We start from the raw sequence: 17,702 nt of genomic DNA, 5'->3' as shown, positions 1-17,702 counted from the left end.
TTTAGATGCATATCTCACGACTGTTCTTTTTGCATGCCAGTTGCTAGCACGGAGCATTCTTTAGAACTCGCCCTCTGAATAACTACTGCCGCTGCTTGTAGGTTTGGCTTTAGAGAGTTTACAGCTCTGTCAGCCTTGGGAATGGGTTGTCACCTGTGACCGTGACATCTGATTGCTGTGCTGTGGTTGTACCTTGATGTCCCCCTTTCCAGGGAGAGTCCTGAACCGACTTGTCCATGGGCACACTCTCTGCCATTTCCTTAGTCCTTTTTGGGGGAAACTCCTAATACCAGCTGCTGGTGACCACCCATCAGCAGGCTCCTGTAAGTGTCCTTCAGTTAGATAGCTGCATGCTCTTACGTTAGAAATGACACAACAAACTTAGTCTTCTGTGTAGCTGACTTCTTCAGCCATAGAATAACCCAGAATTCTAACCGTGCCTCTAGGTTCTCATTTGTCGTGTTTAAATGTTGGTTCTCACTTAGAAGAGTTTATAGTTCAGGCTTCAGGTCCTTTCTGTTCATGTTCTTAATTAAACCTGCGAACTCAGGGATTTAGTTTCTGCTTTAGAATATGCTCAGGCCTCCCCAAAGCTCTTGGCAACTAATAAACACCTGCTTAGTTTAAGCAAGCTGCCTGTAATGGAGAAATGTTTCTGTCCTTTTGTAGAGCTCGTCCGACCCTCCAGATCTGCTCTTTTCCTAAGAATGCTAAGAGAATATGCACAGGGAGTGGGTCACTTGGTGTCATGTAGGCAGCTTTCCTTTTCAAATGCCCTCTACAGTTCTAAGGAGAAGTTGAGCGGTTGGGGCAATGATTCAGTTCATGAGGCGCTTTCTGTGCAAGCAGGAGCACCTGAGTTTGATTTTAAGAGCTCACATCTTTTCCTGGGCACAGTGATGTGTGCTTGTAATCTCAGTGCTGGGAGCAGAGAGGGCAGATCCTGGGGTGGACAGCGACTGAGTACAGATGACACCTAATGTCAACCTCTGGCTTCCACATGTGCATGTACAGACACGTGAATAAATAACACAAAAACTCAAAAAAAAAAAAGAGGGAAAGAAGATGTATAGGCAAATAGTGTGTCAGTCATATTTGTTGTAAGCAAAGGTGACCCAGCAAGTTTTAATACTGAGTGAGAGCGGAAATGAGAAAGTTATTAGGTGATGTCATAAACACAGGAAACAAGTGTTTTGGCGTCACTAAGTTTAAGGATCTGAAAAGGAAATGATTGTCATATGTTGAAATGCTAAAGGGAATGCTTTAATGAAAAATTGAGCTTTTAACAAATTTTAAATCTATATATGGTCATCGAATGCTTGACTCGTGAAGTTTCTTCAGAGTGACACGTACACATACGGAACTCACGCTTGCTTCCATTGTTTTGTGACCTGCCAGGCCTTAGCAGAGAACATCAGTTCCTGTCTTAGTACACGCCAGTCCCTGCTGACATGTTGGAAGTGTCCTCTCCTGTCCTAGCACACACCACTCCCTCTGCTCTGTTGGAAGTGAGTTTGTTCCCATTTCCACTTGAGGGTTTCTGGGAACTTCAGATTTCATGAAAGGAGTAAAGAGAGGAGAAGGTGGCTGGGGCATTCCACTGTCAGTGCTTTGGCTCTGGAGCCTGATGTAGAACACACCATGTGGTGATGAACGAAGCTCTGGGAAGAGCTTGACTCTGACAGATTTATATGGCTTTATATAATCTGGTGTTTTAATTGTGAAAGTTTTCCCCAAGTTACCACCCTTTATTTGAAAATGATCTTGACTAGATGTTTTATCTGCAAATGTGATTGCTTCATAATCTCTCATTTTCTGAATCGCTCATGCTCATCTTGTAATGGTTCTTACGGGGCCCCGGCCCTGTAGAAGACACTGCATGCAGAGGCTTATTACCCACTCCTCCCTGAGCTCCGGCAGCGTGGCACCAGCATGCTTTGAGTTCCCTGTGCACTTATGGATCGATATTGAACTATGAGTTTGGTCTTCTGAGATGGGACCTTGCAGACTGGCCCGGAACTCACTTTGTAGCCCAAGCTGGCCTTGGACTCATGATCTTCCTGTTTAGCCTTCTGAGTGCTGGGATCTTAGGTGCAAACCATCATGTCCAGCTCAGTTTGACACATTTTGAGATGTAAAAATAACACTTTTTCTCAGGAAGCTACTGAGAGCACAAGCTGTGACAGTTGCGGCCGTGTGCTGTCTGGCTCTGTCCCGAGTCCCTGACTTTGCAGGGATTGGTTGGAGGAGGTCGATGCTCTTGCCCTTGCTTGTGCTAGAACTATTGGTTCTGGGTGGCCAACGTTTCTCCTGTTCGCTGGCACCGCGGACTACCTCAGCATAGCCAGGCTTCTGTTTTCCTCATCTTTGCTCCTACCTGGTCCTTTGGTGTCTGCTGTCCCTTGTTGGATTCTTTGTCCCATCATAGACACTGAGAAGCGGCTGTTGACTGGCTGCCCATTGCCTGCTGATGGCTCTGGAGCAAGTGTATTTTACTCTTAGACCTCAAACCCGTGTGTCCTGTTGAACAGCTCACAAGCACGTGAGCCAAATGTGCACAGGTGGCCTCTGACAGCTTCAAGTACCAGCTCTTTCTTGCTCTCCCTCAGGAGACTACCACCTCTACTCAGTCACTGACTCCAAGATTCTAGGGCTCTCTATCTTTGGCATTGCCCTCTCGTTAGAAACTTGGTCCACAGTCTCCCCTCTACCTCTCCATGCTTTTTGGCTTTGGTGACCTCTCCTCCAGATGCCACTCACTGTAGCCTTGCTCAGCGTCCAGGCTGGGCAGGGAGCCCTTCTATACCACTTTCGTGCAGCTTCTCAGCATCCGACAAGCCCTTTGTGAAGTCATCCAGGCTGGCTTGTTCTTGGCTTGTTTGTGAACCCTGGAGGTGGGACCTGGCTTCCCATCTCATACTCTGGGACAATATGGTGCTCAGCACAGGGTAGGGATGCTGGTTTCGGGGACCGCTTTTGTGGGGTAAATGAGTAAAAGTGAAGCATGGGGCAGAAGCCACTTGTCTGATTCATGTTGTGGTCTATAGAGCCACCAAGGCAAAACACCTTCTTCAAGGCTAACTTCATATAATAGGACAAAATTTGGCAAGACTTGAAAATCTGGTCTAATGGCTTTTGTGGCCTAGAGTATGGCCATTGTCGTCTCTGTTCTGCATATACACGAGAGAACACAGACTTCAACTCTTTGGGAGGGAAGGGATTTACAACTTAGGTTTTCTTTACTTTGTGGGGCTCAGAGCTGACAGTGACAATCAAGGCTGTGCATCCAATATTTCCTTCTTATAAAGTGTGTTTTTCTAATTTAATATAAGTAGAGCCAAATACTTTATGCTAATGACAGCAAATTGCTTCTCCATGCTGTCTAATCTAGAGGACTGTTACTTTATTTTGTGATCTGTGAGTTTTAATTATGTTATGGTTAATGTTGATTTTGTTTAAGATTCATGAAGAATTACAGAATGTGAGAACGCATCTACGCACCTTTTCTTCCCTCACAGGCCTTTCCCCTTCACAGTTATTTATTTTTTTTTTTTGGGGGGGGTGGGGGAAGGGAACAAGTGTTATGTCCTTTTTGTTTAAAATTTTCCTAAGTTGGGGCTGGAGATGACTTGGAGGTTAAAAGGATTTCCTGCTCCTGTTGAGGACCTGGTTAGTTCCCAGCACCTACATGTCTCACAGGCACCTGTAACTCCAGTTCCAAGGACTCCAGTCCACTTCTGGCCTCTGAGGTCTCCTGCATGCATGCAGCACACTTTAACCCATGCAGGCTCAGATGCCTGCACATAAAATAAATGAGTAAATCTGAGAAAAAGGATTAAGACATAAACCACCTAAGTCGTTTCCTGCCTTGTAAACATGGTATTTGAGATAGTGTTTGCTATCTACTTCATTCCCAGGCCAAGAGTAACTAGTTTTTGGAGAGAATATATTTTATATAGCATGGACCATTTTTGTACCAGGTTGAATACTTTTCTAGAATGAATTAAAGGGTTTTTAGGAAACAGGACTTAGGAACCTGAAGTTAATGATATTGGGAAGAAACATGGCTTTAGGTTTAAGCAGATGCTAGTTCACCTCAGACCTTAACCCTGTGGGCTGCCTTGTGCATGTTTGCTATGCACAGTGATTTCGAATATTTAAAGGAAATATTTGTGGCCCAGAGACAGAATGCTTATGCTTTGAAATATGCATTTAATTTGTTTTCTTTTCAGATAATTGTATGGAAGAGATACAGTGACTTTAAGAAACTGCACAAAGAATTATGGCAAATTCACAGAAACTTATTCCGACACTCAGAGCTGTTCCCTCCATTTGCTAAAGGGATAGTGTTTGGTAAGTGCTCTTCTCCTTTGTGACCGCTGCCCCGTCCACTCATGTCCTCCACCCTCACCCCCACCCATCGGACTGGGAGTTGGATCTAGAGCCTCATACTTGCTCGACAAGTTTTCTGCTGCTGATGTACAGCTCAGCTAAAACTGTGATTAAATGCGATGATTAGCTAATGGTGGTCTGTGCCGAGCCCTCTCACCCACGGTGGTGATTCATCCAGTTCAGCAAGCCCTTGACGCTCTTCTCACATGCCCTAGTATAGTCCATATAACATACAGTTCCTCTTCTCAGACATGGGGTAGCTGTATCTCTGGCCAGGCAGAGACACTGGGAAGCTAAGAAAAGATGTATCATTCACACGTGTGGCCCTGGATGGTGTCTTAGTTAGGGTTCCCATTGCTGTGATGAAACACCTCGAGCAAAGAGCAAGCTGGGGAGGAAGGGGTTTACGATGCTTACACTTCAGCCTCGCTGTTCACCACTGAAGGAGTCAGGACAGGAACTCAAACAGGGCAGGAACTAGGAGGCGGGAAATTATGCAGAGGCCATGGAGTGGAGCTACTTAATGGCTTGCTTCCGATGACTTACTTGCTCAGCCCACCTTCTTATGGAACCCAGGACCAACAGCCCAGGGATGGCACCTCCCACCAAGGTCTGGGCCCTCCCACGTTGATCACTAAATGAGAAAATGCCTTACAGCTGGATCTCAAGGAGGCATTTCCTTGGCTGAGGCTCCTTCTGATGATTCTAGCATGTGTCAAGTTGACACACAAAACCAGCCAGTACCCTGGGCTGACTCCTGCCTTCTGAGTGCCTTTCCCATGTCCCAGCCCCAGAGTAAAGTCTCTGTAGTTGTAGAGTGTCTTGACTTGCAGTTATTTTACCATGTCAGCCCTGCTTGCAGCCGTAAGTGCATCGTTTTCACCTCTTTCTCCACCCTTTTCCACATAAACATGGCTAACTGCAGTCAAAGAGATCACGCCACAGCCTGGCTGCCGGGTTGCCTTGAGAGCTCCACCAAATGCATTATTAGTTTTTGATTTTGCTTCATTTGGTTTTCAGGACATAGGCAGAAGCAGCCTGGGTCTTTGCCAGAGTAGGAAACAAATGGCTTCCAGGCAAATCCCTGGTAGAGTTCTTTCTCTTCCCTCTGTGCCTCCTGACCTGGCCTTCCGTGCTTGCGTTTTTCTGAGCGTTCTGGTCTTCTGAGCCCGGCTGTAGCAATCACTAGGTTTTTAGGCTCCTCTGGTTCACAACTCCATATCCCCCAGTTGTCTTGGCCTGTAAGTCACAGAACACAGCTCCACCCCAGTTGTCTTGGCCTGTAAGTCACACAGAACATAGCTCCACCCCAGTTGTCTTGGCCTGTAAGTCACACAGAACACAGCTCCACCCCAGTTGTCTTGGCCTGTAAGTCACACAGAACACAGCTCCACCCCAGTTTCAATTTTCTGTGGTAGACACATGATGAAACAGCTTATGGGGAAGAATTTGTTTTAGCTCATAGTTCAGGGGACACAGTTCATCATGGTGTCTGCAGTGGGTCCGTGTTAGCAGGAGCTTACAGTGGTGATATCTCACACAGCACTGATGAGGAAGTATAGAGGGAGGACTGTAAGGAACCTCAGCCATGACCCTCAAGGCTTGTCTCCAGTGACCCATGTCTGCCTACTAGGCCCCACTTCTTAAAGGTTCCACAGCCACCCAGGAAGTTCTCCCAGCTGGAGAGCAGTATCACATATATAGCCTATGGGGACAGCTTACATCCAATCAACATTGTGCTTACGTCAGCCTGGCTGATACTGTGTCACGGTTGGTAATTGTGACCTGTAGCAGAGGTGTTTCTTGTTTCGGAGATTTGGCGATAGAGGTCTGTGGCTTCTCCCTGATGCTGTTTTACTTCCCTCTCTCCTGCTTCTCCCCTCTTCCTCCTCCTTTTTCTCTCGTTCTCCTTCCCCTCTTTCCCCCTTCCTATTTTTTCTGTTTCTCCCTACTTTCCTCTTTCTATCTTCCTCTCTCTCTGTTTTTTCTGCTCCCCTCCTTTTTCCTAACTTTCTCTTTCTCCTCCCTTCATCCCCCATCCCCATTCTCTTCCCTTGCTCTGAGAGATACCAACTCTCTGATAAAGACACTGGGAACCTCTAATGAGGCCCACATATGAGCAATGGGACCTCCAGCCATCAGGCCCTAGGTATGAAATGGACCCAGACTGTGGATGAACGTGGAACAAATTCTCCACTGAGAGTTTAACCTTGCAGTTACTGCAGCCCTGGTTGACAGGGTGGGACCCTGCGCTAGAGCCACCCAGCTGCACCTGCCTACAGGTCCTGACCCTCAGAGTCCCCTGAGATGGGAACTGCCTGCCACTGTAGTTTGTCATGTAGTAAGAACTACTTAATGGATTTTGTTGCCTGGAGTGGGGTTGCTGCCAACCAAAGGCACAAATGTGTCCCTGAAGAGGCAATCGATGGAAGTGACATGGTTGAACCTTTCCGGTGCTCTTCCTGTCCTGGGGAACATTCGGAATGGCTGTTGTTTATGGCCCCTGCTCTGTGCAGAATTCCACAGGTGAATTTCTTCAGGCTGTTGTAGGACTGCCCATCACCATCTTCACACTTCCTCGAGACATTTGCACGCTTTCCAGCTGGAGATTGGGTGGAGATGCCGAGACCCTGTGTGGTCCAGCGGTATCAGTGGCATTCACCTGAGAATGAGGTGGGGGCTAAAGCTTGTTGCCAGTGTTAGTTAGCAAATACTTAGGAGGCTGAAAGCTTGGGCATTGCTCTGTCTGAATAAGTCACAAAGCCCCTTGGGTGCTGTTGTTGTTTCAATGTGAACCCTGTTCCAGGGACTCAACATTTATTCATCAATTGATGATGCTGTACTGTGGAGCCCTTGGAGATGGGGCCTGGACGGAGGACGTGGGTCTTTGTAGGGTGGGCCTTGAGGTTTAGAGCCCTTCCCTGCTTCCTGCCCTTTCTCTGCTTCTAGATCCTTCCTGGATGACGAGACTCTCACCACCACACCGTCTCTGCCATGATGGATTGTGTCTCTTCAAACCATGAGCCAGATAAACCTGCCCTTGGATTGCTTCCTTTAGGTGTTTCATGACAGCAATGAGAGAAGCAACAGATGAGGGCCGCACCTGGAGAGGAAGCCCTGCCCTGAGCCAGGCCTCTCTGGAGCGCGGGGCTTTAGTCCTTAAGCTGTTCGCTGTTCCCTTTTTGCTGTTTGCTGGCCTTGGGGCCCAGCTCCAACATTCGTAGTTGGTTTGTTTCTTTGACTCCTTTCTGTTTACAATGTGGGTTGCTCTTTGCTGCTGCTGCTACTTTGTGGTCACTCTTGTGCTGTCACTGTGTCCATAAGCATGGGCAGGTGCCCCAGATCCGTTAGTGTCTTCTTGGATGAATTTTATTCCAGTGGTAGCTCCTCTGAAAATGGTGTGGCACCTTTAATTCGAGAAACATTAAAAAAACAAAACAAAATAGGCATTGGGAATGAGTACCCAAACAAGCTCTGTCCTTGAAGAAGCTCAGTGTCCTGCTGTGGAGGAAGTGAGTGGCAGCCTCTCTGTCATGTTGCTTTGTCCTGCATGGGAAACGCAAGACGATACACCTCTGGCCCACTCCTGAGTGTAGCTGAAGGTGCAAATAAGTTTATGAAGCCACCAGGCTGGATGTGGTGGTGCACATCTATAACCCAGCACCCAGGATGCTGAGGCAGGAGGATCATGTGTGTAAAGTCACCCTGAGCTACAAGTCAAGGCTTGTCTCAGAAACAAGGAAAAAACAAAGAGTGAAGTCAGCAGAGGGAGGACCCTTAACTGTCCTCCTCTAAAGCCACCCCAGAACTTCTTCTAGAACCAGAGCCGCCCCCCACCCTCTGCTCTTTGTAAATGGTGATGTCCCCGAGAGTGGGATCGGGGTCTGCCGGTAGAGGAACTGGATAGCCACAGGAGGGGGTAAATTGCTGCGCTCGCCAGAGTGGAAGCATGCTTTTTCCTAGCCATTTCTTCAGTGAATTTTCATGTTAACTCATTTCCCCGTCTGCATGGGAAGTGCACACGCATGGGTCCCAGAAATTCTCTTTGTCTTCTTAAAGATTATTGAAGGCCAGAAATGACTGTTGTTGATGTTGATTATAGCTATTACTATTTACCATAGTAGCAATAAAAAAAGAAAGAAAAGAAAAGGGAGCAAAAGGAAAAAGAAGACAGCTGGATTTGAGCCAGACTGAAGTTCTGTGACTAGATGTGCTGTCTGTGCTCAAGGTCCTTGAGGAAACCCAGTCACAGATGCGCTGTTGAAAGGAAGGGCTATTTAAGTGGACACGCTCTTTGGTAGACCAGAACTCTGCTAGTGATTAACCCTTGCAGGCTAACTGCACCGTAGAATTTGAAGTTTAGAGTGCTCAGTTACAGTTCTCGGTTGTTTTTGACTTTGCAATGCCCTTTGCCCATTTAAAAGTACTTTGCTAGGCCTGGGGAGATGGCTCAGCAGTCAAGAATACAGGCTGCTCTTTCATAGAATCCTGGTTTGGTTCTCAGCACCCACAAGGCAGCTAGCTGCTATCTGTCACTTCAGTTCAGTTCTGATCCCCTTCTTGACTTCCGAGGCCACTGGGCACTCATGAGGTGCTCAGACTTACATGCAAACAGTTGCAAGGAAAAACAAATCTTAAGAAAAGTAATATTGTCATGCCCATGTTTTGCAGATCTTAAAGATAGTTCCTGGTTTAGTTAGATGATGCCTAAGGGTCAGGATTCAATAAGTTTAATAATTGTTACTGTTTCGTTGATGGTATTTCCTCAGTGAAACTGCCATGACAGTTTTTATGAGAAATTGGTAGAAAGTAGCAAAATAATTATTAGTAGGTTTGGTGCTGTTGTCTGGTGTCCTGCTGAGGGGGCCACAGTTTTGCTACCATTGTGTGTAGACCATTAGTGCAACTGTCAGCACAGAAAGATGCCGCTAATGCTATGGTGTCATCATAGAAATGATTAACCATGTTGACTGGCCTTCAGGATGCCTTGGACCACACTTGGAGAATGAGTATTGTGTGTATTGTCTTAGTCAGTGTTCTATGGATGTGAAGAGACACCATTGACCACAGCAACTCTTGTAAAAAAATAAATAAAAGCATTTAATTGGACTGACTTCCATTTTCAGAGATTTAGACCATTATCATCTTGGTAGGAAGCACTGCAGATCACAGGCAGACATGGTGCTGGAGAAGCAGATCACAGGCAGCAGAAAGAGAGACCCTGGGTTTTGCATGAGCTTTTGAAACGTCAAAGCTTACCCCCAGTGACACACTTCCTTTAATTTAAAGGCCACACCTCCTAATTCTTTCAAATAGTGCCACTCCCTGGTGACCAAGCCTTCAAATCCATGAGCCTATGGGGGCCATTCTCATTCACACCACCACACATGTCGTGGGTGTGCCCAGTCTGAAGCTATGGGAGCCATTCCCATTCACACCACCACACGTCATGGATGTGCCCAGCCTGAAGCTGTAGGAAATGTGCTGGAATTAGAAGGGTGCGTGAGATATGCATGTATGTGCATATACATAGATTATGTATTCACTTTTCTCTCATCTAAAGTTAATTGATTTTGAGGCAAGGTGTCATCGTGTGGCTCTTGCTGGCTTGAAATTTGCTATGTTGATTAGGCTGGTCTCAGACTGACAGATCTTTCTGCTTCTGCCTTCCGAGTGCTGGGATTAAAGGTGTGCAGCACCATGGCCTGCCTGAGCTGCATTTTTGGGTTAAAGCAAATATTGAACAACGCTGTGTTTGGTGAGCAGACCCTCCCGCCCCGTGTGAAGAGCGCCTGCCTATGTTGACAGCTTCTGAGAGTCAGGAGGGCTGTTAGTATCCTCACCTTGTATTTTCCATATTGCGAATTTTTAAAGCACTTTCAGACTTATTTTAAGTTATGTGTATGTGCATGTGTCTCTGTCTGGGTCTGTGCATGTGAGTGCTGTGCCTAAGGTCCCTGGAGCTCAAGTTACAGGAAGTTGTGAGGCACCCAATATGGGTTTTGGAAATGGAACTCTGTTCCTCTGCGAGGGCTGTATGTGCTTTTAACCACTGAGCCAGCTCTCCAGCCCTTAGACTTTGATGTTGAAGACACAGTTTGACTTTTTAAGTCATGCAGTTGTCACTGTGTCAGCGTGGCTTCTCAGCGGATGCGCTCAGTTTAGTGCCTTTTGCTAATGGATTATCTTTGTCTATCTCCACACCTCCTTATTAATCTTAATTGTCTCTTTCAGTAAACGGTGCAGCTCATTTGTAACAGTTGCTAACTCTAGTGAGCCCTGCAGGCCACAGCTGTGGCTGTATGGAGAGGACTGCCGGCTAGCTCTCTGTCTTTTTGAGTGGGTAGACTCAGCAGGAAGGACTAGCACTAAATCTGCAGAATGTCAGGGATGCATCTTCTGTGCCGGGGCCACAGAGAAGAGAATGCTCCAGGGTGGTCAGATAGCATCAGCCACACTACTGTCCGGTACCTATTACCCATGCAGTTGCAGGAGCCCAGGCAGTTCAGGATGGGTTTAAATTTGCTCTGTAGCTGAGGATGTCCTTGAATACTTGATCTTCTGCCTCCACCTCCCCAGTGCTAGGGACTATAGGCTTTTACAACCCCGTCTGGCTTTGCAGTGTGGTCTCAGAGAATTACTGCTCAGTAGAGCTTCTCACTGGGTTTCTGTAGTGTGTTCAGCGTGTCCTGACATTAGCTGTTACCTGTTGCTGGGTTCCCTGCCCTCCTGTGTCTCCTCTGACACTGCACTCCGTTTCTGTGGAGACTTTTAGACTTCCAGTCTGTTTCCTGTGGGATGAGCTGCTCTCTCTCTTCCTGGTTTCAAGGACAACCAATCAGCACTTTCTATTTAACTGAAACTTTTTGTAAATATTTTACTAATATTTTCAAATGCACATTATGTTCAGTGATATCAAGTAATGCTCCTTTTATCTTTTTTCCATTTTTTTTAATTTACAGAAATTGCAGCTTTAGAGAAGGGAACCTACAAGATGGGGCAGTGGGCACTTGTGTGCCATTTCCAGGGCTGCTCATTCTTAGCCCTCTTAGCCCTTCCTGTGTCTCTGTGCACAGCTTCCTCCCCACCATTACTTCATAATAACTTACAAATAGTGTCTTTTTTGTAATTTTTGTTTTGTTTTTTTTAGACAGGGTTTCTCTGTAGCTTTGGAGCTTGTCCTGGAACTCAGTCTGTAGACCAGGTTGACCTCGAACTCACAGGGCCTCTGCCTACCGAGTGCTGGGGTTAAAGGCGCGCGCCACCACCGCCCGGCTCGTGTCATATTTCAATGGGACTTCCTGTATTTCCCTGATGGCCACAGTGCAATAGCATACCATGAAAGGGACTTTGGTGCGGTCTTGTGAAGTGGGCCACCCCTGTGCACACTTCCTCCTCTGTCCTTCATGTGTCCTTTTTGACCCATAGTTATGACTCAGTAGCTTTGCCTGAGCTATACCTCTTCCCTGTCATGTGATTTTAGTATGTATTTACTTATTTATTTTTGAGACAAGAGCTTATGCTATGGGCTAGGCTATCCTGCAGCTCACTGTGTGGCCCAGGCTAGCCTTGAACTCACATTCCTCTTGCCTCAGCCTTCTGAATCCTGGGATACAGCCTAAAACATGTTTATTGTTCAAGCCACAAAAATGACAAACCTAGACTGGTATGTAGCTCAGGGTAGCACTTACCTACTGTGTGGGAGGCCCTGGGTTCCAACTCAAGCACCGCAAAACCAAAGAAAAAGGAAAAATGATCCTGGTGACCCTGAGTGCCACCCACCTCCTTGCAGGTCACAGCCTGAGCTTGGCCGCATGCTTCCTGCTTCACCGGAAGATTTATTGAGAATGACAGACTCAGAGTTAGGAAGATTCTGTAGAATCTGAGACCCTCCCATTCCTTACGGCATGCTATTCAGGACAAACTTTCCTTTCTTGGGCTTTTCTCAAAGCTCTTGATAGAAGCCCAGACTTAGCCGACCCAGTCCCAGTGCCAGGCGCAGTCAGCAGGCTCTGCCCAGGTGCTGGGAGTCAGGGACCCAGCTGTTATCTCTGCAGTCTCCCGCCATGCTTGCTCTGTCTGAACTGAGAAGGAAGTTTTGCTGCATTAGCATCAAGCTTTTCCTGGTTCACACTGGATGAGGGCCAGTTTCAGGTTGCCAGGACTCATGTGGACCACTGGTATTGGCCTTTTGTATTTTGTGGTTAATTAATTCTCATTCTCTCTCTCTCTGGCTTAGTCTAGCATAGAACTCACTTTGTAGCCCAGAGCCCAGACTGACTTCACCCTTTTGGCAGCTTTCCTGTCCAACCCCTGAGTGCTTATTCCACTGAGTAAGGAGTGGGCTTCTGTGCCTGGTTCAGCATTATATTTTCAAAACTTGTAGGGTCTGGAGAGATGGCTCAGCAGTTAAGAGCTGAGATCTGGTGCCTCTTCTGGTGTGTGTGCATACACCTAAAGTAAATAAAATTAAAAATAAATAAACAATTGTAAATGGCTCTTTGAGTTGTTCTAAGTTATAGTAAAGAAAATAAAATGGGTTTGTTTGCACACACCTATAATTTCAACACTCAGGAGGGTGAGGCAGGAGGATTGCCGTGAGTTCTAGGCTGGTATAGGCTATAAGTAGATCCCGTTTAAAAAAAATTGGAAAAACAAAATCCCAAAGGGTACTTGTAAGTGATAGACAGTGGCTCCTTTCCTGGGCCGCCCGGCTTGGTGGTTAGTAAGGAACATGTTACTGATGGTTTTTTGGTGGAGAGTAACTTACTTGGAATGTAACAAGTGTATATGGTTTGTGGTACTGTGACTGATGGACATTGGAATGTACCAAGTGTATGTGGTTTGTGGTATTGTGACTGATGGACATTCCTAGGAAAAACTGGCTTCTATTCTATATCTTTGCTGGCAGTCTTTCTGTCCTGCTCACGGGCAGCTAACATCAGCACTGTAGTAGAACCCCGAAGCAGCTGTGAGAGAAGCAACTGCATTGCTTCTTCATGCGGCTGCATCTCCAGGGAAACTAGAGTACTCTAGGGGCTACCCATGTGCAGGGGTTGTAAGCATCTTTGCCCCCAGGGTCACACTTGAGTGGTGCTACATAAAAAGCTGAGTGTGGTGGCACACACCTGTAACCCCAGCACTTGGGAGGCAAAGGTAGGGGATCTCTGTGAGTTTTAGGCCAGCCTGGGCTACATAGCAAGTTCTAGGCCAGCCAGGGCTGCGTAGTGGACTCTATCTCAAAAGAAGGGAGACATTTTGCTATCTCTGTTAGGGTCAGTAGTTATTATAATAATATTCTTTTGTATCTTTGTGTCTATTCTGCATATTTTGTTATATGTGTGATGTTTTCATGTATGCACGGATTTGTGTGCCGGAACATGTGTGTATTGAGCCAGAGGTGGACCGCAGGTATCTTCTCTCTCTCCCTCATCCTCTTGCTTTACTGGAGCTACTGATTGGCTAGACGACTGTCAGTGAGCCTCCAGGGACCCTCCTGTCTCTGCCTCTGCTGACTGCAGAAGGGCGCTGCCGTGCCTTGTTCTTTATACAGGGCTGGGGGTTTGAGTTTAGGTCTTTATGTTTGTGCAACAAGCACTTTATTCACTGAGAAATCTCCCCAGCCTACAGTACAATTAAAAAAAAAATATTCCAAGCTCTTTTGGAAACAAAGAAGTGAGCATGTACTTTCATGGACTCTGATGAGATGGCTCAATGTAATCAAGTCTTTTTTTACATATGCTTTTATTTTTTGTGGTATTCTGAAAACATTTACTTTATATCCTTTTATCCAGATTTAGTGGACTAGAAATGCATCCAGGTCAACAGAAGTAAAACAAAGGCAAACTTTGAGCAGATTTGCCCTGCTGTTTCAGCAGTTTCCTCTGGCTCGATGGGAGGGCGAGCTGAGTCATTAGCGTTAAAGACACCCCGCCTTCTAAAAATTATTTTATATGTGTGAGTGTGAGATGTGAGTCTGTGTACATCACATGTGTGTCTGGTGTCCTGGAGGGCAGAAGAAGGGACTGCAGTGGCCTGGAATTGTAGTTATGGACAGTGGCAAGCGGTTGGGAATCAAACCTGGGTCCTCTGCAAGAGCAACAAGTGTTCCTAACCAGGGAGCTGTCTCTCTAACCACTCCTCCCACCCTTATATGTATTTGAAAGATGAGATCTTTAAGGCATCATTTACTTACTAATAAGTCCTATGTTGACTTCTCAGCATGTACTTCCTGTATTTGAAGATGGTGTGCAGTGGTTGTGTGGTTAAAACATAAAAAAAACCCAGCACTATTTCTGCTTCTATTCCAAAACCATAGATGCTTGCAGTAATATTATTTACTCTTAACTGTGTTTGTGTGTCTGTGTTCATGTGTATGCATGCATGTATGTGTGTGAAGGCTGAAGTCCATGTCAGGTATCTCTCTGTCTGTCTGTCTGTCTGTCTGTCTAACTATCTGTCTATCTATATTTGTTTGTTTTTTTGAGACAGGGTTTCTCTATGTAACAGCCCTAGCTGTCCTAGAACTAGCTCTGTAGACTAGGTTGGTCTTGAACTTACAGAGATCTTCCTGCCTCTGCCTCTTGAGTGCTGGGATTAAGGGTATGTACCATCACCACCCAGCTGATGTCTTTTTCAATCACAGTCCACCTTACTTTTGGAGATGGGTTTCTCACTGAACCTGGAGCTTGCTGATTCATCTAGACTGGCTGTCCAGCAGGCACGCAGGGGGCCCTGAGCCCTTACCCAGAGTGGGATTTGAACCTCATGCTGCCGTGCTTGGCTTTGCTGTGGTCAATGGGGATCAGAACCAAGTTCTCATGCTTGCACAGTGTCCTGGTTAACCTGACACAAGTTAGAGCCATCTGGGAAGTGGGAACTTTCATTGAGAAAATGCCTGTGGTTGTTTATGGTGGGCCCAGCCTCTGGAGGGTGGTGCCACCCCTGGGTAGATGGTCCTGAGCTGTAAGAGAAAGCACGCTGAGCAAAGTGTGAGGAACAAGCCAGAAAGCATCCTCCCTCGTCCCTGCATCTGCTCCTGCCTCCAGGCTCCTGCCTTGACTTGTTTTGAGGAAGGACTGTGATGTGGAATTGTAAGCCAAATAAACCTTCCCTCCTCGAGTTACTTGGTCATGGCACTGATCACAGCAATAGGAGTCTAGTTAAGACACACAGCAAACGCTTTACCCACTCAGCCATTCTCTGCCGAATCAGTATTCTTTAAGAGAGACATTTTGGCTTGTAATTGCAAGTGTAGGTCCATACTTACTTAGAAGGAATCATGGATATTTCACCTGTTTGACTATGGAATTTTTCTCAATATTGAATACTTTATTTATTATTTCATCTCAGATGTTTGTACTTATTGGGATGTCTGATGTTTTATTTTTGGATGATATGATGGATGGGGAGGCCAGTAGGATAGGGAAGTGTTCTTGTCTTTGGGAAGCTGGTTTATTTGTTGCATATGAACCAAGCACAAGTGACAGATTTAGTGCCGTGGGTCATCCTTGGTACGATTACATGTGGCACAGTTCCGTACAAGATAGAAAAGGCCAGGTTTTTTGTTTTTGTTTGTTTTTAAAACGCGTTTGGAAGTCTGGTTGCAGTCTGGGATGGAAGTGCCACAGTGCCCAGAAGTTGCAGCTTTGTCCCCTCTGCCTTCCACATCACCGTCTTTCCTGGCAGCAGGAAGGGACCTGGGCGAGAAGCAGGGAGAAGGTGTTTGCAGCTGCCGTTCAGTGGATTTCAGGCAAGCAACCGTGCATCTTATGTTGCTGTTCTGTTGGTCAGACCCAAGTCCAGGCCGACAGGGAACAATGCAGTCTTGGCTGACACATGTCAGGGGAAGTCAGGGACATTTTGAGAAGGGAGAGAGTGAGAGGCTGGACATGGTGGCCTTTAGTCTCAGCATTCTGGAGGTAGAGGCAGGCATATCTTCTTTAGGGCAGAGCCAACCTGGTCTTTGAATGAGTTCTAGGCCAGTCAGAGCCTAGGAAACTTTTTATTTGGATAGTGACTGCTGACTGGTTCTGTAGTATTCCAGAATTCCAGATGGTAGGAACCCTGCAGCTGACTGCCACTGGCCTTACTAGGTCCAGGGCTCTGGAGGGCAGGGAAAGGACATTCTTGAAGGTTCTATAGCATTGCTGAATCTACAGTCTGAGTTATGGCTTGGTCTGTCTGTCTTTCAATGTACCCTGTTAGAGTCTTCTATAAGAATGTTCCACCTTAAGACAAATTTTACAGAGGGTTTTTTGTCTTCGCTAATCAGCAACAGCTAACACAGATTTGCTAGCATCTTTGTGTGCTGGTCACTGAAACTTTGTGAAGATTTGACCCCATGATGATCTGTGTAGTGTTGTCGCAGGCTTGCTGTGGCCACGGGAGATTTAACGGTCTGTGACTCACTTTTTCCACAGGACACCTTAAAGCGGGGAGTACAGGAGCTTGTATTTGAGCCAGGCCTACCTCCTTCTCCACCCAGTACAATAACTTTTAAAAATTACGTAGATAGTTTGCACAGGCAGGAGACTCGAGTGAGGGGATTTTAGTGCCCTGGGACCTAGGAGCGCCTTTTGTCTCAGGATTTTGTTAGTGTTTTGCAAAACCACTTAGAATGTTTCAGGCTGCGAGGACACTGCCCTTTTGAGCTGGTTAGTTTTAAAGCATTGTAAGGCAGCCTGTGCAGGGCACGCGACATGGCAACAGGTGATCGTGTGGGAAAGCCGTGCAGAGCTATCACACTGGAGAATCTTGTATGCGCATTCACATTGTACGTGTTGTTAGAGCTTGTGTTTGAGCCACTGTGCCTTCCTTGTGGAGTGGAGCACACCTGTTCTGGGCGCCTATTTTCTCACGAGCAGGCCTTCATGAGCCGTCACCAGCAGCACATATAGAATTTAGCATAAAAGCTTTCTGCTTCAAGCTGAGGTTTTTGACCCCACTGCTAATATAGATGTTCTCGTAATTCCCTTTCTTCAGCCTCCTGTGTAAATAAAAAAGAGTCAAAAAGGGAAAATTGTATGAGTGATTGCAGCATTAAATGACTAGAGGAAGCCATTTGAATTCTTTAAAATCCTCTTTTAACTTTAGTTTCAGATTGCCATGTTCTTACATCGTGAGTTTCTTATGTGGGCAGGACCCGGGTTTGGATACAGCCTACTTATCAGTTGACAGTGTGGCTCCATTTCATCAAAAACATTGTAAGGCCGTGAGTGACTTTGATGATTGTGTGCTGAGCTCTGCAGATGTGCAGCCTGGCTTGTGGTAGCTTCGCTCCCTGGGCCTAAGCGGTCACAAAACCAAGC

The 17,702-nt window shown here is 46.4% G+C and overlaps 1 protein-coding gene across 9 annotated transcripts in view; it reads left to right on the top strand.

Moving 5' to 3' along the window:
* The window catches only part of Rps6kc1 (ribosomal protein S6 kinase C1), a 190,815-nt gene that overhangs the window by 15,823 nt on the left and 157,290 nt on the right, over positions 1-17,702 (top strand). For 6 of the 9 annotated variants that reach the window (XM_057770939.1, XM_057770940.1, XM_057770945.1 and 3 more), the window contains exon 3: positions 4,233-4,353. In XM_057770939.1, the coding sequence (XP_057626922.1) occupies positions 4,233-4,353 (121 nt within the window). Of the gene's footprint in view, positions 1-212; positions 324-1,398; positions 1,509-4,232; positions 4,354-17,702 lie in introns of all 9 variants that reach the window. The other 3 variants (XM_057770943.1, XM_057770942.1, XM_057770941.1) reach the window with 2 other exon arrangements.

Source organism: Chionomys nivalis, chromosome 5 (genome assembly GCF_950005125.1).
Source record: "Chionomys nivalis chromosome 5, mChiNiv1.1, whole genome shotgun sequence".
NCBI lineage: Eukaryota > Metazoa > Chordata > Mammalia > Rodentia > Cricetidae > Chionomys > Chionomys nivalis.
The sequence above is the reverse complement of the archived record's forward strand: the minus strand, read 5'-3'. Positions and strand labels throughout refer to the sequence as shown.